Source organism: Mus musculus, chromosome X (genome assembly GCF_000001635.26).
Source record: "Mus musculus strain C57BL/6J chromosome X, GRCm38.p6 C57BL/6J".
Taxonomy (NCBI): Eukaryota; Metazoa; Chordata; class Mammalia; order Rodentia; family Muridae; genus Mus; species Mus musculus.
The window spans coordinates 73912317-73937558 of record NC_000086.7 but is presented as its reverse complement, the minus strand read 5'-3'; the positions used below and the strand labels follow the sequence as shown (position 1 = coordinate 73937558).

The 25242-nt window shown below is 46.3% G+C and overlaps 2 protein-coding genes across 6 annotated transcripts; both read left to right on the top strand.

The window, feature by feature from the left end:
• The first annotated feature begins 6708 nt into the window (after window positions 1-6708).
• On the top strand, window positions 6709-15438 carry Renbp (renin binding protein). 2 transcript variants are annotated; one of them, NM_001164704.1, is made up of 11 exons: window positions 6709-6845; window positions 7042-7151; window positions 7297-7330; window positions 7479-7554; window positions 7706-7878; window positions 8219-8443; window positions 9199-9280; window positions 9571-9746; window positions 11212-11343; window positions 15121-15208; window positions 15296-15438. In NM_001164704.1, exons 1-11 carry the CDS (start codon window positions 6816-6818, stop codon window positions 15418-15420), a joined length of 1251 nt encoding a protein of 416 aa, NP_001158176.1. In that variant the 5' UTR covers window positions 6709-6815; the 3' UTR covers window positions 15421-15438. The 2 variants fall into 2 exon arrangements, with proteins under 2 accessions (NP_001158176.1, NP_075621.3); NM_023132.3 differs by having other exon boundaries at window positions 7297-7372.
• A 176-nt stretch (window positions 15439-15614) lies between these two features.
• Naa10 (N(alpha)-acetyltransferase 10, NatA catalytic subunit) lies at window positions 15615-20689 on the top strand. 4 transcript variants are annotated; one of them, NM_019870.3, is made up of 8 exons: window positions 15615-15803; window positions 16189-16287; window positions 16518-16576; window positions 17551-17596; window positions 17690-17805; window positions 18013-18057; window positions 19632-19716; window positions 20364-20689. In NM_019870.3, exons 1-8 carry the CDS (start codon window positions 15783-15785, stop codon window positions 20598-20600), a joined length of 708 nt encoding a protein of 235 aa, NP_063923.1. In that variant the 5' UTR covers window positions 15615-15782; the 3' UTR covers window positions 20601-20689. The 4 variants fall into 4 exon arrangements, 3 of the variants coding, with proteins under 3 accessions (NP_063923.1, NP_001297467.1, NP_001171436.1); NM_001310538.1 differs by having other exon boundaries at window positions 20277-20689; NM_001177965.1 differs by having other exon boundaries at window positions 20273-20689.
• The last annotated feature ends 4553 nt before the right edge of the window (window positions 20690-25242 follow it).

Genomic DNA, 25242 nt, shown 5'->3' with positions numbered 1-25242 from the left:
TTTCTTTTTCAAGACAGGGTTTCTCTGTGTAGCCCTGGCTGTCCTGGAACTCACTTTGTAGACCAGGCCTCGAACTCAGAAATCCGTCTGCCTCTGCCTCCCAAGTGCTGGGATCAAAGGCGTGCGCTACCATGCCTGGCTGAAAATATTTTCTTTAAGACTTTACTGTTAACATGATATTTTTCATGAAAATTTGAGGCTTTTAATAGAGTTCCTATTAATAGTTGGTCAATTTCCTTGTTTCCTTGTGCCAATGGACCTGGCAAACCTATATGAGGCTAAATATGAGTGATATGAAATGGATAGTTGTAGAGAGAATATCTTATGTCTGTATGGATGTGGCACCTGTCAATAATAAATCTGATAGCCTATGGTTCAGGCAGGAAATAGGAGGTAGGACATTGAAGAAGCAAAAAGAAATAGTGAGTTAAAGCAGGTGCGGGAAATTCACCCAGGAAGAATGACAAGATGGATACATGGTACCTGAGTACAGGTAACCAGCCATGTAGCAGAATGTGGGTTAAAATAAATGGGTGAGCTTAAGTTATGATTTTAGTCAGAGAAAAGTGTAGTTATAGATTTTGAGTCTGAGTCTTATTTCTGGAAGTATGGAGTTGGAGGAAGAATTAGGACAAACTTCTACAGATAGTTTGTATTTATGATTGCCTGTTACAGTTGCACAAATAACAACATTAATTCTGAATTATCAGGAATAAAGTCAGCAGTTTCTATACGCAAAACAACTCTTTCTGCATATTGAGAATCAGTACTTTTAGATCGCATACAACTCTGATTTTTGAGCTTAAGTATATGGGCTTTGGATCACTTTGCTCATTTTGTCTGACTTATAGCCTGTCATTCCCAACGTCTTTGTATAAGTATAAAATTAGGTGCTTCAGGAATTGGCATCCCCTTTGGAATACATGGGAGAATCCAATTTGTTCTTTTTATAAACTGTGAATGCTTGCTTTTAGGATATTTGTTATTAATTTCTCCCAAATAGTTACTACAAGCTCTTTGCCAATCTTCACTGATTACCCATAATGATATATATAATCTTAGTATTAGCAAGGGGCATTAAGAGTTCAGCTGGAGCTGGGCAGTGGTGGCATACTCCTTTAATCCCAGCACTTGGGAAACAGAGGCAGGCGGATTTCTGAGTTCGAGGCCAGCCTGATCTACACTGAGTTCCAGGACAGCCAGGGCTACACAGAGAAACCCTGTCTCGAAAAAAAAAAAACAAAAAACAAAAAACAAAAAACAAAATAAATAAATAAATAAATAAATTTAATAATCTATCCCATATATTTCATCCTTCTTCAAAATTATGGTCATTTCCAAATTATCCCTTAAAATGACAACCTATCTATAATTTATAAAATAACCATAACCAGACATCCAAAGCCAAGGAATTGGGATGACGACTCTCTATGGCTTCTTGTTGAATAGGGGTGATGAAAAACTTTCAAGGGGGTGGGAGGGGTAGGAAAATTAGAAAAGATGGTTAGATTTTAAAAAGCTGGCTTTAGCATCTGTTATCCAGTATCTGTATGTTTAGGAGGCTCGGGACTTGACTGAGATTTAGACTGGATCTCTCTGAAAGGCTGGATGAACCAAGTCCATCAGGAATCAGCAGTTATTCCTGAAGCTGTGTTGGGAGGCAGGTAGCTGGAACAGTAGGTCCTTTGAGTGTCCCTGCAGATGGATCTTGTCAAAGCTGTAAATTTTGTAATATACAAAAATTTTATATTATTAAGATATTTGTAGGGATTATATAAGGTGCACAGATCAGTTAAGAATGAATTTTTCTTGTTTAAGCAGGTGAAAAACAACTATCCTTTTATGAGTTAATTTGATTAATAACCAATTGTAATAAATCTTCATTCATGTCATGTGAAGTCTGACACAATAAATCTTAAAGATTCCAAAACTGCCAGGCAGTGGTGGCGCACGCCTTTATTCCCAAGGCAGGCAGATTTCTGAGTTCAAGGCCAGCCTGGTCTGTCTACAGACTGAGTTTCAGGACAGTCAGGGCTATACAGAGAAACCCTGTCTCGAAATGCCTCCCCCCCCAAAAAAAAGGATTCTTCAACCAACAAGATTTATTACCTAATTTTAGCTGAGGTTTTGGCTAGAGAAATTTTTATGTCTAAGCCAGTTACAAGACTGTTCCCATGAGAAATCAGCAATTTAAGTTACCTGTCTTGTTTGATTTTCTTGAAATTTTTTTTCTATAGTCAAGATCTTCAGGGGAGTCTTCCCCTGTCATATCTGATCCATATCACTCTGGAAGGGGTCCAAAGCCCTTCCTTCTTTCTTATTAACACAAATACAGAACCTCTCTCCCAAAATACCATGTCCTTGGTCCAGTAACCTGAAATCATCAAAGATATAGACTGACTCAATTTAGTAGCTTGACCTCTCTCCCAGAGGATTTCTAATATCATAACCATCAAACTTTATAACCACATGCATTTTGATAATTAAAGCAATTAAAGCAATCTAAAAATCAGGTGAGACAGTGTTTCTTATCTCCTGCCCTGTTCTTAGACTAGATCAAGGCCATCTGTCTGAGATAAGGTTATTCTTCCTATCTCCTGCTCTCGACCTACAATTTAAGATCAAAAGCCTTTTTTTTCCCCCAAGACAGGGTTTCTCTGAGTAGCCCTGGCTGTTCTGGAACTCACTTTGTAGACCAGGCTGACCTTGAACTCAGAAATCCGCCTGCCTCTGCCTCCCAAGTGCTGGAATTAAAGGTGTGCGCCACCACGCCCCGCTTTTTATTGTTTTGGGTTTTTGTTTGTTTGTTTGGTAGTCTGAACCGTTTTTTATCTTTTCCAGAACTACCCACTTCTCAAGCATTTCAACCTGTACTCTCCAGTTTCACGGCCATCTCTGCAATTCTTTCAAATGAGAGACTAGAGTGACCCTTCTGGTTTTCCTATTTCATACATTTTTGTTGTTGTTTTTCAGACCCCTCCATATCCATTCACAACTTTTCCTATTATTCAGCCAGTCTCCCAAACTTTTTTGAAACGGAAAACATGAAGAAGACAAAGAAATAGAAAACCCCCTGTGGGAACAAAGTGGGAGAGAACCCAGCCGCCGCCGCTGTAGTAAACCTTTTGCTGACATTCTGAAACAGTATATTAATCCCTTCATACCCTGATGTGTCCTCTACAGCATGAGAAACTGCGTTTCCCATAATCCCTACATCTGGGCACCACTTGTTGGCATATATATTTTGATTGAATTCCTATATCTCTACTTTCTTTCCAACCCAACACTAGGTAGGAGAGAAAGGTTAGAGGGGAAAGGAAGCAACCTCTTTCAGCCAACAAAATAGACTACTTCCTGCTCATTAGGGTCATCCTGTTTCATGGGGCAAGTCCAGTCTTTGTCATCAGAATATTCAGCAGCCCAGCACAACAGCCATCCAGCAATAGCAAATCCAACAGCAGGGATGGGGGGCAGGACCCTCAGCAGGAAGGAGGAACAGTAGCCACAGCAGGCCTTCTTGGATATTGAATTTTTTTTAATTAGGTATTTTCTTCATTTACAGGGGATCTTGAATTTATACTCTCTCCAGAGTCCCCAAAATTAAACTATCTGCAGCTGGCAAAAATCATGCGCCCCCACCCCCATCAAGAGCATAAGACAATCATAGTTGATGCTGTGGATGAAATGAAATAGCCCTATATCCCACACCTGGGATAAAACACAAACATTCATATAACATAACTGGATTTTTAAATAAACCAAAACTTACTACAGTTTGTTTTTTGAAGGTATCCTGTCAGTAAAGAGAGCAAAGGAAAGTTCCACTAACCTATGTAGCTGGTCTTTGCTACATTGTGGGCTCTTTTTTCCTCACCCTTTATCCTCCAGTTTATCCCCCTAACACTAAATAGGAGAGGAACAAGGATAGAGATGAGAGGAATTAGGAAAATCCCTGAATGTAATTTCTTTTTGTTTCTTCTTTGACCACTGCTACTAACAAACTGCAACCAATCTCCATAAATGACCAACATTCACCAACCTTACCTCTCGGGGGTCCTTGTATTTATATATATATATATATATATATATATATATATATATGTATATGTATATTTTCTGAAAAGTTCCTAGAATTCCAAACATCCACAATCACAGAAATTATCTGCAGCTGGCAGAGCCATGCCTCTGTGGCAGCATGGGGCAAAATCATGGTGAGCTGCTACAAACAAGTCTACAGCAGCCCCATATCCCTATACCTGGGATTAAAACAAAAGCACATTCTTATAATAGTCATGTGGTTTTAAAGTAAATTCCAGAATTCTCACTAAAAGCTTGCCACAGGCCCAGGAAGAGGAGCAATACACTGTCCTTCAGATAGGAGGTTTGAGAACAATGTCCAGGGATAGGAGGACATGGGTCAGCAGAGGTAAGTTGTCCTGTGCAGATTTGCTAAGACATGTGGACATTTAGCCTGGGAGAAATGCAAGGGTTCTTTTTCCCACCCTACTCCTGTAGCTGTTACCTATGGAGCTACCCTTCTTCCCTGTGCTCACCTTCTCATCCCACTCTGGAAGGCAGGCAATATAGAGGGCTAGAAGGATGGGCAAGTAAAGAGTATACTGCTCTTGCAAAGGACCAGAGTTCAGTCCTCAAGCTTCTTCATTGAGCAGCTCCAGGAGGATTCAATGCCTCTGGCCTCCATGGACAACCCACCCACACAGACACATGCGTACATGCATATAATTAATATAATTAAAAATATTTTAAAGGAATATATCAGAAGTGCTTTGGTGCAGCTTGAAGCTGGATGTGATGCAACACACTTGTAGTCCCAGCCCTGAGAGGTGAACGCAAAGGAGCAGGAGTTCAAAACCATTCTTGGTTAATAGAGTTCAAGGTATCCTGTGATACATGAGACCCTATTGCAAACAAACTAGCAAACTGAGCTCCTGGGGAGAAAGGCATCATAGCTTTGCATCACCCTATTCCCATGAGACTCAGGGCCAGGGAACCACCCATTCTATCATACCAATGCTCTTAACTTGGCTGAGCTTGAAAGGGATGATATGTGTGTAAGAGAAGCTGGGAGACAATGAAGATGGATAAATACAGCTTAAATAACAGCATGCAAGCTTTCCTGGATACAGAGCCAAGGTCCCTGGGCATGACCTAGGCTAAGGGTAAAGATGAACAGAGCAGCTTCAGCAGATACTTAACAGACACTGAGATCAGGCTTATTCCTAAACACCATAAAGATGAAGTGTTTCAGGATGAAAGAGCCATTCTACAACCTGCAGAGCCACCCAGTAGCCATAACCTGGAAAGTAGCAGTCATTGCGAAATGAGTCAACACACAGCTGGGAAGGGGCAGGTAGCACAAGAACATAACCATATCTAGAAACTGAATTCTTTTTACTGACCAACTCCCAAAGCAGCATTGATGAGTCAGGAAGTCTAGTTACTTTACACTCCTGGGTTGCAGTCCATCATTAAGAACATGTTCAAGGAACTGGAGTGATGACTCAGCAGTTAAGTGCACTGTCTGTTCTTCCAGAGGCCCCAGGTTCCATTTCCAGAACCCACGTGGAGACTCACAACCAGCTGTAAGTCCAGGTCCAGAGGATCCAATACCCTCTTTTGGCCTCTAAGGATACTGCATGCATGTGGTGCACAGACATACATAGAGGCAAAAGCAAAAGCAAACAAAAAATAAACCACCACCACCAACAACAACAACAAAACACTGAAACATAAAATAAAATGACAAAAGAAAATGCAGGCAGTGGTGGCTCACGCCTTTAATCCCAGCACTTGGGAGGCAGAGGCAGGCAGATTTCTGAGTTCGAGGCCAGCCTGGTCCCCAGAGTGAGTTCCAGGACAGCCAGGGCTACACAGAGAAACCCTGTCTCGAAAAAACAAACAAACAAATAAAAAAAGACAAAAGAAGGGCTGGTGAGATGGCTCAGTGGGTAAGAGCACCAGACTGCTCTTCTGAAGGTCCGAAGTTCAAATCCCAGCAACCACATGGTGGCTCACAACCATCCGTAATGAGATCTGACGCCCTCTTCTGGAGTGTCTGAAGACAGCTACAGTGTACTTACATATAATAAATAATAAATAAATCTTAAAAAATGTTTTAAAAAAAAGACAAAAGAAAATCAGAACAAGTACCTCTGGCATTCTGGTTGAAATTCTCACTCCACAGAATTCTGCTGAGCAATGAGGGTGCCCAGTGGGTAGCAAGAATGGGGAACAGATTAACCAGCCTGTCACAGAGCCAACCTATACTGTGTACCTAGGAGGAAGGGCCAGAGAGCTGGAGGATGCCCACTCTACTCTGCATGGTTATCACCTGTTTTTCCAGAATCATCCTTGGGGGTGAAGTATCCAGCAACTGGCAACCAGGGCTAATGGTTGTAAATTACTGGACTCAGACAGCTGAAGCTAAAGGAAAGGGCTTGCCGACAATATGGGGTCACAGGGTCTCAGGATTCAGTCATTCCAGGGGCACCCTAACTTCACAATCTGTTGAGATCACCAGCCTCAGCTGCCAGGCCCAGATTCAGTCTCCTACCTACTCCCTCCTCATAAGGCCAGACTTCCTCACCCAGTTCCCACCAGGGGGATCTAGAGCTTGACTGCTCAGTCCAGGCCTAGAAGAGCAGAAGGCGGGGTTTGAAACCCCGCCCTTCGTCCCGCCCCCAACTCGGGGCCCTTCGGAACTCTGAAGAGGATCAGGTGGGTGGGACACTGCTCGGTCAGCTGAGTGATAGTCACGGGATCGCGACCAAGTCTGAATTCCTGGAGGAAAGCAGATGATGGACCTAGGACTCCTAATGTTACAGGTATGTGGTAGTGGATGGTTCCAACTAATGGTGGGGTCAGAAGCCCATTGAAGAGGTGGGAGTACTGTATCCTTGGCTCGAGGCCCTGTGGTGGTGGGGTGGAATCAAGTAGCTCTGGGGCCTACTCGAGTTGGTTCAGGAAGTCCCTGTGAAGGAAGAGCTGTGCTTCCCTGCTCTGCCCTGATTCACTTCACAGGACATGGAGAAGGAACGGGAGACACTGCAGGTCTGGAAGAAGCGTGTGGAACAAGAGCTTGATCGTGTGATCGCTTTCTGGATGGAGCATTCCCATGACCAGGAACACGGGTTAGCTATCCTGCCATGATCCTCCTAGGGCCCCCCTCCCCCTATCTCACTTGGAGGTGACACACAGATCTACTGACCTGAGGAGAGTAGTGAAGCTATGGAGAACGGCTCTTTCCTTCACTTTCTGACAACACTTGTCTCACAGGGGCTTCTTCACATGTCTTGGCCGTGATGGGAAGGTATATGATCACCTCAAATATGTTTGGCTGCAGGGGAGGCAGGTCAGTTTGCACACTTAAGGTGTTCACACAACAATAGGGTATACCCAGGGATACTTAGGATTCCCTCCACCCCAGCTACTCCTCTCTAAACTGTGTTCCCTCACAGGTATGGATGTATTGTCGCTTATACCGCAGTTTTGAGCGCTTCCGCCGTGTTGAGCTTCTGGATGCAGCAAGAGCAGGTCCCCTCTCCTAGCCCTATCTCCCCAGGGGCTTCAGTGGGTTATGTATTCAATGTATCTAAAGGGCTCTAGAAGAGGAAAGGGACTGGCAGGTTCCAAGAGGCAGTATATTCAGAGTCCTTACCTACCATGCATACTTTCCAACCACCAGGTGGTGAATTTTTGCTGCGTTATGCCCGGGTGGCACCACCTGGCAAGAAATGTGCTTTTGTGCTGACTCGGGATGGCCGGCCAGTGAAGGTGCAGCGGACCATTTTCAGCGAGTGCTTCTACACCATGGCCATGAATGAACTGTGGAAAGTAACGGGGGAAGTGCGTTATCAGGTATGTAGGAGCCTGTAGGGGATCACAGGCTGTTGGACATGAGTGTACTCTAATGACAGGCCTGGGAACCTGCCACAAGACCCATTTACTCGTTTCCTACCATTTTGTGACCACATGTTTCCTCAGCGCTCTCTAACCCTAACCCTAAAGGGACCCTGGGCAAACAGTGCCCTGTGTCCAGGTAGAAAAGGTTTTCGCTTTCTTCACTGGGCCCTTCTGCCTGAGAGTGACCTGAATCCCAGAGTCCCCGAAAATAGTATTGGGAGAAGAAGCTGAGCCCTGAGTCCTTGGGGGAAGAAGTATGTGCTGGGACAGGGCAGCCTCTCTGGTCTCCTCACAGAGTGAAGCCATAGAGATGATGGATCAGATCATCCACTGGGTACGGGAGGACCCGGCTGGGTTGGGCCGGCCTCAGCTCTCAGGGGCACTGGCCACAGAGCCCATGGCAGTGCCCATGATGCTGCTCAGCCTGGTGGAGCAGCTTGGAGAAGAAGATGAGGAGCTGACCAACATGTATGCAGAACTAGGGGACTGGTGTGTCCACAGGATTCTTCAGCATGTCCAGGTAGGCACAACCCAGGGTCCTCAGGAAGGTGGAGCCCAGCTTGCTGAGGGCGGAAATGGGTGTGTCCTAAGACAGAAGAGGCCAGAGCAACAGACACATTCTGAGCTATGGAAAGGAGGTCTTGATCTATGTTCTTCCCTTTGATGCCTCTGTGGCATCAAACTCAGTCTTGCCTGTCTCCTCATTCAGGGTTTTACCCTCTTCACTTGAGAGACCCAGACCTAAGCAAGAAGGATCAGAACCTACTGGGTTCATGGGAGACAATCAGCCATTCCAAAAATGTTCTGGAGCAGGGCGTGGTACACATATCTGTAATTCCAGAACTCTGGAGGTGGAAACAGGAGAATTTAGAGTTCAAGGTCAGCCTTGCTTGTATAGTTTGAGACCAGCCTGGGCTACCAAGACTATGTCAAAACATACAACCAAAAATGCCCCTTTAGACCTATTGAGTAGGTATATGGCTGGTACCAAGGGCAGAGGAAGGGATTTTCGAAGTTAGATCTTTCTTCTTCTTCTTTTTTTTTTTTTTTTTTTTTTTTTTTGGTTTTTTTGAGACAGGGTTTCTCTGTGTAGCCCTGGCTGTCCTGGAACTCACTCTGTAGGCCAGGCTGGCCTCAAACTCAGAAATCCACCTGCCTCTGCCTCCCGAGTGCTGGGATCAAAGGCGTGCGCCACCCCGCCCGGCTCCAAAGTTAGATCTTTCTGATTGGGTGACCTGAACTGGAAACATTTGTCTCTTGTCCTTTTCCTGGCAGAGGGATGGACAAGTTGTACTGGAGAATGTATCAGAGGATGGAAAAGAGCTTCCTGGTTGCCTTGGAAGACATCAGAACCCAGGTGAAGGCATGTGCTATGCCTGTTAGGAAAAAAAAAAAAACCTCATCATTGAGTTTGGGGTATAATATGGGAGGGGTAGCCCTCCTCCCTCCACCAAGGAGCAGGCAATGGGCGGGGACAGACTGCCCAGGAGTGGGCATGGAGTCCAGGCGGAAAGGCAGGGTATCTTGTGACAGAGTTCAAGCATCTCTCACCCTTGATAAGGAAGGGAGGTGCCAGGAGCTCCAGCCCTCAGATGCCTTGAAGTGGGAAACCTGATCCTTGCCTTACTTTCCTCCAACTCTGACTAGGCCACACACTGGAAGCTGGCTGGTTTCTGCTCCAGTATGCCCTCAGGAAAGGTGACCCCAAACTTCGAATGCACATCATTGACAAGTTTCTCTTATTGCCTTTCCACTCTGGATGGGACCCTGAACATGGAGGCCTCTTCTACTTCCAGGATGCGGATGGTCTCTGCCCTACCCAGGTGGGAGTGCCCAGAATAGCTTGCAAGAAGCCTATTATATAGTAGGAGCTGGGTATGATTGTGCATGCCTTTAATCCTAGTACTTGGGAGGCAGAGGCAAGCGGATCTCTGTGAATTTTAGGCTAACCTGGTCTACAAAATGAGTTCTGGGACAGTCAGATCTACATAGGAGATCCTGTGTCAAAAACAGTAGCAGCAGCCGGGCGTGGTGGCGCACGCCTTTGATCCCAGCACTTGGGAGGCAGAGGCAGGCGGATTTCTGAGTTCGAGGCCAGCCTGGTCTACAGAGTGAGTTCCAGGACAGCCAGGGCTACACAGAGAAACCCTGTCTCGAAAAACCAAAAAAAAAAAAACAAAACAAAACAAAAAACAGTAGCAGCAACAACAAAAATTTGAACCTAGAGCCAAAGTCTCTCCATCTTATATCCTGGGAAATCCATTAGAGAAGAGAATTTGTGCAAATGCTGATGCCAAGACACATGTCCCTCTGTCTGGTGCCAGCAGCTCAAAGGGCTCTTGGGTGATTCTCACTTGGTGGCAGGCAGGGGTGGAATTGTTCCTCTGATTGTTTTCTGATCCTTCTGGAGATCTGCAGAGGATATTGTACAACATGGGTAGCAGCAGTGTCCAAAAGGCCAAAAGACAGTGTGACAAGGCAGACAGCATTCTAATTCAAAGACTAAAGTCTTCCCTAGTACTTGTCTCCTTTTAAGGAGCTGCTTAGGGTACATACAGGTCAGAAGGCTAGCCCTACTCTTTTTTTTTTAATTAATTTATTTATGTATATGAATATACCATTGCGCGCTCTCTCTCTTTTTTTAAAGATTTATTTATTTATTATATGTAAGTACACTGTGGCTGTCTTCAGACACACCAGAAGAGGGCATCAGATCTTGTTACAGGTGGTTGTGAGCCACCATGTGGTTGCTGGGATTTGAACTCATGACCTTCGGAAGAGCAGTCAGTGCTTTTACCCGTTGAGCCATCTCACCAGCCCCCCCCTTTGTTTTGTTTTTCGAGACAGGGTTTCTCTGTGTAGCCCTGGCTGTCCTGGAACTCACTCTGTAGACCAGGCTGGCCTCGAACTCAGAAATCCGCCTGCCTCTGCCTCCCAAGTGCTGGGATCAAAGGCGTGCACTACCACCGCTCAGCTACCATTGCTCTTTAGATATGCCAGAAAAGGGCATCAGATCCCATTACGGATGGTTGTGAGCCACCATGTGGTTGCTGGGAAATGAACTCAGGACCTCTGGAAGAGCAGCCACTGGTCTTAACCACTGAGCCATCTCTTTAGCCCCAGGCTAGCCCTACTTTTAAGGACTATTCAAACTCTATCCCCCATGTCTCCCCCATGATTAAACAACACCAAGTCCTAAGCCAGACAGACTGAATCAGAACAGAGGATGTTAAGTGTCTTCCTAGGGCCTTCAGGGACCTGAGCTGCCCATCTCTGCTCTGTTCTCAGCTGGAATGGAACATGAAGCTGTGGTGGCCACACAGTGAAGCCATGATTGCCTTCCTCATGGGTTATAGTGACAGTGGGGACCCTGCCTTGCTGCATCTCTTCTACAAGGTGGCTGAGTACACCTTCCGCCAGGTAAGTGCTCTCTCCTTGTCCCCTGGAAGCCCAGGCAGCAGGAGAGGGAGAAACAGGGGCTGTGTGTAAGGGGGTCCAGGAGGCTTTCCCTCAGCTTCTTCTAGCCCATTCACTAGATGTTGCTCTCAGCTGCTCTGAGAGTCCCAAGACTGTCTTTTGTTTGGTGAACCAAGAAGCTCTGCCTCAAGGAATACACCTTTCTGGATGATCAGATTCTAATCGAGTAAACAAGCAAACAGAGACCAATGAGCTGTGGAAAACAAAGCAGATGCCAAATGATACAGAACTTTCTTATAGAGGGGGCAGAGAAGACCTTGTGAGCAAGGATCCAAAGCAAAGGAGGGCAGGGTGTATCTGTGTCTATTCAACAGAAAGGAAACTGTGAGGGTACAACCATGTGGGTTCCACGTAGCAGGAACATCCTTGATCTGCCAGGGCCAGTAAACCTGAGCCTTGACAGGGAATCCAACAGCTAGGATGTCAGGCTGGTAAATCACCAGTTGGATTTTCCTCCCTGTCCCCTGCACGAGCTCGTGTGAGAGAGAAAGACATACACACAGTAGGTTAGAGGACAATCTCAGGTGGTATTCCTCAGGCACTACATACCTTTTTGTTGAGAAGATAGGGTTGTGAACTAGCTACACTGACAAACTAGCTACGGAGGTGAATCCTTAGAATACTCTATCTTTGCCTCTCCAGTGGTGGGATTATAAGTATGCTATCCTTGACTTGTTTTCATATGGTTTCTGGGACCAAATTCAGGTCTTCCTGTTTGCAAGGCACTTTTTTGTTTGCTTTTGGTTTTCAAGACAGGGTTTCTCTGTGTAGCCCTGGCTGTCCTGAAACTCACTCTGTAGGTCAGGCTGACATCCAACTTAGAGATCTGCCTGCCTCTAGCCTCCCTGGTCCCTGGGATTAAAGGCGTGTGCCACCACTGCTCAGTTAGTTTGTAAGGTACTTTACTGACTGAAGTATATCTCTTAGTACAGCAGATGAGTTTAAGAGGCTATAGTTCAGAGAGAGAAATTTGGCTTGCTACAAAGCCTAGTTGTCATAAAAAAAATGTAGGTGACCCGGGCATGGTGGTACATACCTGTAATCCTAGCTATTGGGTGGCTGGAACCAGATCACAACATAGAGACCAGCCTGGTCTACAATAGTAAGTTTGAGACTAACCAGCTATATAGGGAGATTTTTCTTTTCTTTTTCTTTTTGACTTTTTTTCGAGACAGGGTTTCTCTGTGTAGCCCTGGCTGTCCTGGAACTCACTTTGTAGACCAGGCTGGCTTCGAACTCAGAAATCTGCCTGCCTCTGCTTCCCAAGTGCTGGGATCAAAGGCATGTACCACCACCACCGCCTGGCAGGAGATCTTGTCTCAAACAAATAACAACAATAGATATTATGGAGAGCCAAGAGTAAGGTAATTTTTTTAGTATAGAAGATAAAGAGGAGAAAGAATCAGGGCTAGTGAAGACTAGAATCAGTCATGAACTAGGAAAGAAAACAAATCAAGGGCCTCCAGAGGGTAGTGTTCCTAATGGAGATAGTGTTCTTGAAGACTACCGGTGTATTTCTAAAGTCACTATTCCAGTGGTTTCCCTACAACTGTAGCAGGGACTCTTTAATTCTACAGTTGTGGCTTTGGTTCTAGAAAAAAATGACAATTTGTGTGATTATTTTTTTAGATATCTCATGTAACCTAAGCTGGCCATAAAAATTCAATATGTAGCTGAAGTTCCTCCTACCTCCTCTCCCTTGATCCCTGAGGCCTGGGATGACATGTGTATGTCACTACACTTGGCTAGTTTGTACTAACTGTAACTGAAATCTAGCATGGTTTTATTGTGATTAGAGGCAAAAAAATCCAAGCCATGTTTCTATTACATTGTATCTAAACAAGCAACTGGAGCTGTCTCAGATAGTCACCCCTACTTCCAAATGACATCACCCATTAGGTTGAATCACTGCCTGAATACTGAATACATTCATTAAGGGTATGGATTAGAAGCCACCAATCTTAACCATAAAAGGAAATAAGAATGCACTTGAACAAGATGGAGATGACATTAAACAATTCTAAGAGCCCACTGTGCATCCCTGTAATATTAGCACTTGAAAGGTCTCAAATGAGAACAAGAAAAATGAATTGCAAAAGTTATAATCAAGCCAGGTGGTAGTGGCGCACACCTTTAATTCCCAGCACTTGGGAGACAGAGGCAGGTGGATTTCTGAGTTCGAGGTCAGCCTGGTCTACAAAGTGAGTTCTAGGACAGCCAAGGCTACACAGAGAAACCCTGTCTCGAAAAAAAAAAAACCAATAAAATAAAATAAAGACAATGAGGCAGTTATGGTGCATGACTTTAGTGTCAGCAATGGGGAGATCTCAAGAGAGAACTTTTTACCAGGGCAGCCTGAGCCACACAGCAGATTCCAGGACAGCCAGGGATACACAGTGAGACTTCTCAAAAATAAACACACAAGAAGGGACAAGGCCACTCAAAAGTTATAAAGAATAGATACAGAACTGGTTATACCTCACTTGGAGAATGTACCACCAACCACTCTTTGAGACAAAATCTGGACTGCTCTTGAACTTAATTCTCCTGCCTCAGCCTCCTGAGTGCTGAGATTATAGACATGAACCATCACACAGCTTAAAATGTACAACTCATGTCACAATTTAAAGGGAACATTTTGGTAGTAAACTTTAATGCAATTTGGTTTGTTCTATAAGCCTTCTAAGAAGGGGTTCTACTTAATTATTTTATCAGTAGGAGCAAAATTGGAAGCAATGGATAAGGATCTGGGCTATATTTTGTGGAGGTGAAAAGCCTCAGTGAAAGAATAATGGGGTGTACAATGAATGGGTCTGTCCAGCCACCTGAGCTGCTGCTCCCCATATCTGAAGCATCAGACACACTGGACAGGTTCAAAAGAAGTGAGAGATGTGTTCAGAACCTATGGTCAAGACAGGCAGAAGACCAGGTTGGCATGAACCTTATAGAAATGTGTCAAGACTTTGCCTCCTGAGGACTGGGACTAAGGGCATGCCCCATTACATAGGGCTAAAGGAAAGACTGTGAGTCATAATAAAAACCTTGGTACGCAAGGACAGGAGCTATGTGTCTCTGCTTGTAATCCAAAGATCTTTTAGACTAAAGGCCTGTGAAGTAGATGACATGAACTCCAGGGAAGTCACTAGTTGTAAAGTTTGCTGAAACGTCAATCTAGGATTCTTTTTATTATTTTTATTTATTTTTAATTTTTTTGGTTTTTCGAGACAGGGTTTCTCTGTATAGCCCTTGACTGTCCTGTAGACCAGGCTGGTCTCGAACTCAGAAATCCGCCTGCCTCTGCCTCCGGAGTGCTGGGATTAAAGGCGTGCGCCACCACCGCCCGGTTTAGGATTCTCAAAAAAAAAAAAAAAAAAAAAAAAAATTCAGATAAGGTAAAATGTATCCATTTTTAAAATTTTCAATTTTAAGTGTTATCTAACAAACCACAACTGAATATAGAACACCTGTTCTCTCAGTGTAGCAGCACACAGCCTGCAACCCCTCCCCCCATCAGGTTACATGCTAAGGCAAACTGCCTACTACCCACAGCTTTCATCTTTTTCCAGGATACGGTCCACTAAAAGTACTGATTTGTGAAACTGCGCTTTTTACTCTAACCATTGGTACCGGTGCAAAAGGGACAGCGAGGGCCCCTTCCTCAACCGGTGACATTCGAGTGGGTCCTACCAGACACGAACTGTCATTGTCTCTTTATTCTAGTTTCGTGATCCTGAGTATGGGGAATGGTTTGGCTACCTGAACCAAGAGGGAAAGGTGGCCCTCACCATCAAGGGAGGTCCTTTTAAAGGTGAGCGAGGAACGGGGCGAGACTGTAGGGGTTTGTGGCACCCGGCTCGCCGGATCCTCCCTACCCCGGGGTTCATTCTCCCCACAGGCTGCTTCCATGTGCCGCGGTGCCTGGCCATGTGCGAGCAGATTCTAGGAGCCCTACTCCAACGCCTTGAGCCCGCCCCCCTCGACTCCTCGCCCGCTGTCTCTACCCATGAAGGCTCGAAATAAAGATGACCCTGTTCCACATGCTTGTGTGCGCGCCTCTGTGGGCTCCGAGGGAGGGTACAACTATTGCCCACACTTCCCGCCTTGAAAGGTCTTCGCTGTGGCTTCAAACGCACCACCTTGGGCGCTGATCCATCACGCCCAATTATCTCTAAGTGCCACGCTCATTGGTTGTGCAGTTCGGAGGCGGGTCCTATAGCTGGGTACTTCCGCTGCAGGCAGGTCGGAGCGGTCCGCCTTTTCCGCCGCCGTCCCAGGATCCTGGCCCCAGTCCAAGCTCCTATCGTCCTTTCCCTGCTTCTAAGTGGCCGCCGAGTGCACGCGTTCACGACCCACAAGGACCCGCGAGCTCCGCCGCCGCCGCGATGAACATCCGCAATGCTAGGGTGAGGTGACGGGGAGCCAGCCTGTCCGCACCGAGTGGGCGCCTTACGGGGTGACCGTGTGAGCATGTTATCGAGGGACCTGGTGCTTTGGTCCTGTAGGTCTGCCGACGCCGGACCTTAAGGCTGCTGCAGCCTGCTTTAAACATCTCGCGTTTATCCCGCGTTTCCTAATTCAGATCTCATTGAGTGGGCTCCACAACCTTTGGACACTATTACTCAGTCCTGGAACTGGCACGTTTTGCATGCCGCATGGAAACAGGGCTTGTGCAAAGTCGTATAGTAGCAACTGTGCCCTGCCCCGGGGAAAGGGGAGACCCAGAGATCGACGTGTGTGGCCCTCTTAGTCATTGCAGCCCTGGACTAACCGTATCCCACTCTCATGCAGCCCGAAGACCTGATGAACATGCAGCACTGCAACCTTCTCTGCCTGCCGGAGAACTACCAGATGAAGTACTATTTCTATCATGGCCTCTCTTGGCCCCAGGTGGGCAGCTTTTGCGTTTTGTAGGGGTGTAGGGTGCAACAGGAGGGAAACATGGATCCGAGTGAGCAAACGCAGTGGGCAAGGGTATAAGAACCTGAGGCTCTGGTTGATGGAGAAGCCTGGCAAATGAAAGGGTGTGTATAGAAACTAGGCTCCACAGAGTGGAGGCTGGCAGTGAGCTCTGTCCTGTTGCCTGCACTACATGACGTCCTTTTCCTTTCTGTCACCAGCTTTCTTACATTGCTGAGGATGAGAATGGGAAGATTGTGGGCTACGTCTTGGCTAAAATGTGAGTCACCAAGGAGAAAGAAAAGACACTAATGTTAAGAAGGACAAAAGCTTTGGAGAAGGGAATGGGAAGCGGTGAATTAGTTTGAGAGGCATTCTCTGTTGTCCAGATTGGTGCTCACTCAGGCTAACCTCAAACTTATAGTAGTCTTCATGCTGAGCCTTCTTAATGCTGAGATTTAACTATGGCCAGCTTGCTATGAATGTTGTTTTAATTAACAGATTTGTAGGGAAGCTCGAAGCTGACAGAAAAATTGAGCAGAGGGTACAGAGTTTTCCCATACACTCCTCCTCCACGTTTGTTCTCTAACTACCATGTATGGTACACTTGTTAGAAGTGAGAAACCTGCCGGCTGTGGTGGCGCACGCCTTTAATCTCGGCACTCGGGAGGCAGAGGCAGGTGGATTTCTGAGTTTGAGGTCAGCCTGGTCTACAGAGTGAGTTCCAGGACAGCCAGGGCTACACAGAGACACCCTGTCTGGAAAAACCAAAAAAAAAAAAAAAAAAAAGTGAGAAACCAATACAGATTTCATTAAGCAGATTCCTGTTTTCATTGTTGTGTTTCTGTATGTGTTGCACACTCTCTGAATTGGACAATTAAAGAGTTTACCTTTAAAAAGTAGCCATCCCTCCCTCAACCTCGTACAACAGGGTCATCTTTTCATAATGATGTAGAGTTGAAATAGTAGCTTATAGCTCTTTCAAACTGGCTCCCCTCACGTAATGCTCTGCAATCAGCATTACTCTTTTTGTGGGCATCTATTGCAGGGTGATCTGTTGACACTGCAAATATCTGATAGGTGTAGCGTGGGGCTTTGAGGGGGTCATGATTGGCTATTCTGATTCAGAAGTTCCTAGTTCTCTTCTTTTTGGATCTGGGATGCTGTAGCCACAAAGAGTCTGAGCACCTGTGTGCACAGGTATCCCAGATAGATGGCACCCATGCCAGGCTCCTTTCTAGCTTTCTCTTCTAGGGAAGAGGACCCAGACGATGTGCCCCATGGACATATCACCTCACTGGTGAGTATAACTACTGAGGGTTTGGTAGAGGTAGACTGGAGATAATTGAAGGAGCCACAGTGGTCGGACTTGTACCCAATCTTCTTCTCTCAGGCTGTGAAGCGTTCCCACCGGCGCCTTGGCCTGGCTCAGAAGCTGATGGACCAGGCCTCTCGAGCCATGATAGAGAACTTCAATGCCAAATACGTCTCCCTGCATGTCAGGAAGAGGTGGAAGCCAAGTTGGGGGAAAGGGCAATGCTGGGAAGTGGGGAGGAAGGGGTACCCGATTGATAGTGGTTCTGGGGTTTACTGCCTTCATAAGAATATGGGAAATAGTATTAGTGGGAAAGGGGAGAGGGACAAGGAAGAAGGGCAGGATATGACCTGTCAGGTTGACAAGTTTGTGATGCTGACCAATGCCTTATTCCCCTGCAGTAACAGGGCCGCCCTGCATCTCTATTCCAACACCCTCAACTTTCAGTAAGTAGATCAAGACTTTTTTAAGTGGCATGATCCACCCAGTTGGCTGGGATGAAAGGGGTGGAGGGACTCTAGACACTGCTGGGAGGCTTTCAGTATACTCATTGGCTATTCACTGACAAGCAAACCTGAAGAAAGCACCTATTTGTGTGTGTGGTAGAGGAGGGTCCAACATATGCTTCGTAGAGGAGGAGTGGCTTGGTGCTAGTGAGATTGGTGAAGGGCAGTGTGGTAAAGAACACACAGGGCTTCTTAGTGCTGGTTTAGGAGTAACGAAAGGTAAGCTAGAGCATGAGCAAAGGCTGAGAAGTGGCTGGCTCCAGGAAGCATGTAATAACAGATGAAAGGGGACAGCAGGGAAAAGGAGCCATGAGCAAAAGCAATGAGGGAACTAGTGCTCTGAGTGTTCTGGTGGCTGAGGGCAGGTCTACTGCAAACATGGGCATCTCCATGAAGAGAGGACTTGGTAGTACCTAGTGCTACTGGAAAATGGGGCTGGAGTAGACTAACTTGAGAAACCACTGAACCACACTAGACTTGGAGGGTGTCCAGTGAAGATGACACCATTGGGACAGGGTAGTAGTCTTCAGCTTTTCTGGGTTCTACATCCAGATTCATGGAGGGCTCTTTGACGTAGTTAAGACGCCTCTGCAACAGGAACTGCTTTAGCTGCTAAGTCAGCAGTTTCCAGCTGGGTATGGTAACACACGCCTCTTAATCTCTGCACTCAAAGTAGACGACTATGGCTTGGAGTTCCAGCATAGTGAGTTCCAGGTTAGTCTCAACCACATAGCAAGACCCTGTCTCAATTAAGCTTAATTGTGAGGACGTGTGTTTGATCCCTAGCACCCATGCATAAAAGCCATATACAGTGCCCCGCACCTGTTATCCTAGTGCTGAAGAGGTTAAGACAAGAGAGTCCCTGGGGTTCACTAATCAACCAGCCTAGTTGAATGGACAAGTTCCAGATTCAGTGAGAGACCCTATTTTGAAAAAATAAAAATAAGGTGGAAAGCAACTGAGGAAGATACCCAACATGTACCTCTGAAGACTGGCAAGGAACCTTCCTAGGTCATCAAAGGGCTTCCCTTCCAGTGTCAGGGCTACTCAAGTGTGCACACACACCTCCCTCCCCTCCCTCAGCCATCTGGTCAGTAACCAGGTTGTCTATGCTGACTATCTACATGCAGGTACAGTGTCCCTTTTTCCTAGCAGAGGAACTGGCTATGTGCTCAGTAAATGATAAGAAGCAGGTCAGGGAGAGGAAGAAGCAGAACTAGGGGCTTCAACTGAAAACACAAGTCCTTGCTGGTCAGGCTAGGGACAAAGTGGTAGCAAGTCTAGGAATGGGAAGTACCCTGGATGCTACATGCTGCTCGGCTTCACTGGAAAAGCAGAGATAACTATCACAGCAGTTGGACAAGAGTTCATTCAAATGAAAAACAAAAAGGAGAAGCCCATTCACACTGGCTTTTTGCCTCTACAAAGGTTCTATGGGGGAGATGACATTTACCCCAGTAGCCTAAGAACCAGGAGAATTTGCCCCTAGGCATGTGTCTTGATCCTACCCCCAGGATCAGCGAAGTGGAGCCCAAATACTATGCAGATGGGGAAGATGCGTATGCAATGAAGCGGGACCTCACGCAGATGGCTGATGAGGTAAGAGTTCAGCCAGTCCAGGGCAGCAATTCCAGCAGCAGGGGAGATTCTGTACTTGGGAAAGGTGGCTACTTTAGAGCTGTGAGACTGAGTGAGGCAGTGGTGGCTAGAGGCAAGACCAAGATTGAGTGTCAGCCCTTGTCGTTGTAGAGCCCCTCTTTCCCTCACTTCCTAAGCTGTCAAGTTGTGACATGGCCTCTGTTGACTCTAGAGGGGGCTATGGGATGCTTTCTAGGGAAGAAGCCTGGAGGTGGGTGGAACAGGAGAGAGAGTAGGAAGATATTTTTCTAGGGAGAGGGACTACTAGGGTCAGGGGCAGCCTGCTCAGATTTAGGACTAAACTGGGCTAGGGGGAAAGGGTCTCTGACCAAGCCTCCTGGGGAGGTACTGCTCTGTCTTGGAGGCTCCCCAACAGCACATTTGAGGGCAATAGGACCTTTGTCATTTTACAGATGAGGAAAGCAGGCTTAGGGCAGAGCTAGGATTGAACTACATTTCTACCCAGTCCTATTTCTTGCCTTGGCCCTACCACTTCTCACTGTGTCCCTTCCCCCAGCCAGCCTCAGGGCCTGGCTCCTCTTGTCTCCTGTCTGGAGACTTAGGCCCTGTCTCTTTCCACCCGCTTCCCTCTGGGCTCCTGGCGGCAGCTGAGGCGGCACCTGGAGCTGAAGGAAAAGGGCAAGCACATGGTTCTGGCGGCCTTGGAGAACAAAGCGGAGAACAAAGGCAACGTGCTTCTGAGCTCAGGAGAGGCCTGTCGTGAGGAGAAGGGCCTGGCTGCTGAGGATAGTGGTGGGGACAGCAAGGACCTCAGTGAGGTCAGCGAGACCACAGAGAGCACAGATGTCAAAGACAGCTCAGAGGCCTCTGACTCTGCCTCCTAGAACCTGCCCCACCTGGTCCCAACCTTGCCCCATGTGCTTTTACAATAAATGTCACCCAGTGGCCTTGGGAAATTTGTGAATGTGCATAGTGGGGTATGCTTTTTTTTTTCCAGTTCCTATGTGTCAGGGATACTATCTTCACAGCCTAGACTGTATTGAGCTCACAAGTCAAAACAGATTTGAGGATGGGACCCCAAATCTGACTATCTTCAACAACTGAGTTGAAGTTGGCAGGTAAACTGTTTTGGGTGCTATATTCTTTTTTTGTTTTTTGTTTTTTTCTGGTTTTTCGAGACAGGGTTTCTCTGTGTAGCCTTGGCTGTCCTGGAACTCACTTTGTAGACCAGGCTGGCCTCGAACTCAGAAATCCGTCTGCCTCTGCCTCCCGAGTGCTGGGATTAAAGGTGTGCGCCACTACGCCCGGCTGGGTGCTATATTCTGATGTCACGTGTCTGGCCTATAGGCCTCATTAATGTCCTTTTTGTCCTAATGTAATTTTCTAGGGCTGAACAAAATGATTTCCTGGGCTTTCTAGTCAGCCTCACATTTCAGAGGCAGCTCTCCTACCTTGATGTTCTTTGCTGTACTGCTTTGCCCCCTTATGCCCCTCTCAGCCCTTTACCCTAGGTCATACTTGTTCTCATCAGTAGGAGCTTCTGGAACCCCAAATGCCCAAGTCCAACTGCTCATTGCACTTATCTGGAGAGATCCTAGCCCCAGGTGCTTAGGCTCTTCCTATCTGTAACCTTTTTTTTTTTTTTTTTTTTTTTTGAGAGACAGGATCTCTCATTCTTAGCTTGGAACTCATTACGTAGCCCAGGCTGGCCTCAAACTTGTGTCAATCCTGCCCCAGGCTCTAAAGTGCTGGGATTACAGGCATTAGCCATTCCTCCATTAATATTTTGTATTTGCTGTGGGGCAGTGGTGGCACACTTAATCCCAGTACTTGGGAGGCAGAGGCAAGTGGATCTTTTTAAGTTCCAGGCCAGCCTGATCTACAAAGTGAGTTCCAGGATAGGGCTGTGCAGATAAACAAGACAAGACAGTTCCATGCATTGTCTAGTTCTTGACTGCCATCAGGATACCCTCAATGACTTCTAATATTTTTGCGACTTCTGTTAGGTTCATAAACTCAAATATAATTGAACTAAAAAGACAAAAAGAGAGTCCTCACTTCTGAACGTTTTGTTACACCGTCACCCTTGCCTTAACATTTGCTCCTCTAAATGTGCTGCTTTAAGACCATCACTTGTGGCTCCTAGGTCCTGGGTGGGCTCTCCTTAGGCCGCTCACCTAACTGCAGTGCACCTTATATCAGAGCTGTCACTTTACTAATAATGTCCTTGCTCCTGCAAGTGGCACAGCGATCCGCCACTATGTGGAATAATTTGTCCTGGAGCTTAGTACTTTGGTTGTACAAACCATCTATTAGAAACTGAGAAAGAAGCGACTGAAGGGCGGGGAGGAAAAATCACAGCCGCACCCTGTCCTCTAGTTCAAACGAAAATGCGTTCTTGCCGGGCAGTGGTGGCCTTTAATCCCAGCACTTGGGAGGCAGAGGCAGGTGGATTTCTAAGTTTGAGGCCAGCCTGGTCTACAGAGTGAGTTCCAGGACAGCCAGGACTACTCAGAGAAACCCTGTCTCGAAAAAAAAAAAAAAAACCTGCGTCTGGTTGGCTAAAATTACGGACTTCCCTTTGTATGAGTCGAGTGGCTTGTTCCACCCGGCGTGCTGGCGTCAGTTCCTTCGCAAGCCAGTGGCGTTCTTAGTTCTCAAGCTCTGATTGGTTCTGCAGCGCTAGGCCTGCCGCCTTGTGGTAAAGCGGTGGACATGCGCAGTGGTTCCATCCTGTCTTAGAGTTGGTGGGTGGGGGAGATTGCAGATCCTCTTAAAGCACTTACAGAATCCTCTCGAGGCCCGCCCTCTGCACTGGTTGCTTAGGTGTCATTGGTGGCCGCCTGAAACTCTGCTGTCCGCCCCGCCTCCTAGTAGGTTAGGTTTCCTGGGCGGAGGTCAGAGCTGTGAAGGGGAAAACCACAGGCCTGCTAGGCCTTGGGGGCCCAGCACTTCCCCTGCTTTGGCGGCGTCTGCCTCTTACATTATGAGCGGAGACTGAGGGTGACTCTAGGGACACTTCTCCAGGCCTTACCTTCATGCTTAATCTTTTCTTTCTTTCCTTTTTTTTTTTTTTTTTTTTAAAGAATTGCTTATTTTATGTATCTGTCACTGTCTTCAGACACACCAGAAAAGGGCATTGGATCCCACTACAGATGGTTATGAGCCACCATGTGGTTGCTGGGAATTGACTCAGGACCTCTGGAAGAGCAGTCAGTGCTCTGAACCTGAACCATCTCTCCAGCCCTCTCCAATCCTTTTTTTCTCTTTTGAGCCCTACTATCCTCTCATTTCCCTCTGTCCAGAGTAGCCAGCCAGTCTGAGCTTATCAGCCCTGTGGTCATCATCCCTCAGGACCAAGTATACATCCTTCCACATATTCAAAAATGTTTTGCAGAGCTCCAGAGATAGGCAGGCAGCTCTAAGTGTATTCTGATAAGTGTATGAAGTTAAATATATTGGCCATTATAACTTCATGCTGAATATAAACATTTCAATGCCTGGCCTGCATTGTGATACCCTGTCATAAAGAAATAACCCTGTATATATAACCCTTGCTCTCTTTTTAAAGATTTAGTGGGGGGGGGAAGGTGGAGAGAGAGAAGATAGTGTTTTAGAAGTGAAGTATTAAATGGTTGTGAGCAGCCTTTGAATTTTAAGAACTGAACTCTGTCCCCTGGAAGAGCTCTTTAACCACTGTAAGCACCTCCATTACTTATCTTGTTGGGTTTTGGTTTTGTTTGTTTTGACAATCTCCATATATAGTCCCTATCTCTGCCTCTAGGTGAGCATCCCCTCACCCAGCTTATCTGATTTTTGAGACAGGGTCTCTATAGCTTCATGCAGCCTGGAAATCACTCTGCAACTCTGGCTTGCCTCTAAGCCACCACCCACCCACTCCCACTCTGTCCTTCAGGCTTTTAGATTCTCAAAACTGGAGCTAGTTAGCTGGGGTAGTGCTTTTTGTGCTTCGTCTCAGCACTTAGAGGCAGAAGTTCAAGGCTAGCTTGGTCTACATAGTAAGTTCTAGTTTAACCAGAGCTACTGAAAGATCCCCTATCTCAAAAAGCCAAGAAGGGTGCTGAGGAAATGGTTCAGTGGTTAAGAGCACTTGTTGCTCTTGTAGAGAATCGAGTTTGATTCCCAGCACCCACATGGATGTTCATGATCATCCGTAATTCCAGAATCTGGAGATTCTGATGCACACATACAAGTTACACATACATATACACATAAAATTAAATGAAGAAATCTCATTTTTTTTTTTAAAAAAAAGCCAAAAAGGAACAGGCCAGGTATGCTGGCACACGTCTTTAATCCCAGCACTTGGGAGGCAGAGGCAGACTGAGGCCAGCCTGGTCTCCATAGTAAGTTCCAGAACAGCCAGACCTACATAGTGAGACCCTGTTTCCAAACAAAAGGAACAAGAGCTAAAGGAACAGAAGCAGTTTCACTCATGGCTTCAGATGCCAAGCAAGTGTCCCGAAAACAGCCAGTCACTAAGTTTTCTGTTTTGCTTTTCACTCAGTTTCATGCAAAGGGCTGAATGGGGCACCGTTCAGATTTCTGGATTAAGGACTAAGAATATTTGAAGGCTAGTTCAGTAGCCATTTCTTGTGTGCCTGAATCCTGGTCTGGCTCTGCTGCTTGGATGGGTGACTTCTAAGGATTAGTTAAGGGTCAGAAAGAAGGGAAGACAGGTAGGGTGGGTTGCTTTAACTAATAAAGGCATTGGTGCCTGATTTACTTTAGTATGAGGCACTCTTGAAATAAATGTCCTGACAAAGCAAGTTCATAAGGATGGATGTTCATTCATGTGCTATGAGAACGATACAGGCTTGCTTACCTTGGTGGAAGATTCCAACATTGCTACTTCTGAGACCAGCTTCTGGAAGTCCAGGACTTGGGCTTGCCAACATTTAGCTAGCTTCTAGACCATTTCTTCAAGGTTCTGTGAGCACCAACAGCATCTTAGAGAAGGGCTTTGGTATTGGGAGCAAATGGAGATCAAGAACAAGATTGAACTTGGGAGGCAGAGGCAGGTGGATTTCTGAGTTCGAGGCCAAACTGGTCTACAGAGTGAGTTCTAGGACAGCCAGGGCTACACAGAGAAACCCTGTCTCGAAAAACCAAAAAAAAAAAAACCAAAAACGAAACAACAACAACAAAAAAAAACCAAGATTGAAGCTGGTGAGATGGCTCAGTGATAAGAGCTTTGACTGCTCTTCCAAAGGTCTTGAGTTCAAATCCCAGCAACCACGTGGTGGCTCATAACCATCAGTGATGTGATCTGATGCCCTCTTCTGGTGTGTCGAAGACAGCTACAGTGTACTCACATATAACAATAAATAAATCTTAAAAAAAAAAAAAAAAGATTGAACACAGTTGAAAGTCCAGAACAGTCTTCCCTCCTGCCAAATCTCCATGTCAGGCTTACAAGTGCTCACATGCACTTTGACATCCATGCATGTAAGTACAGGTGTGGATGCCCTTGTATTAGTACCTTCAAGCATGTTTTGTAAGTTA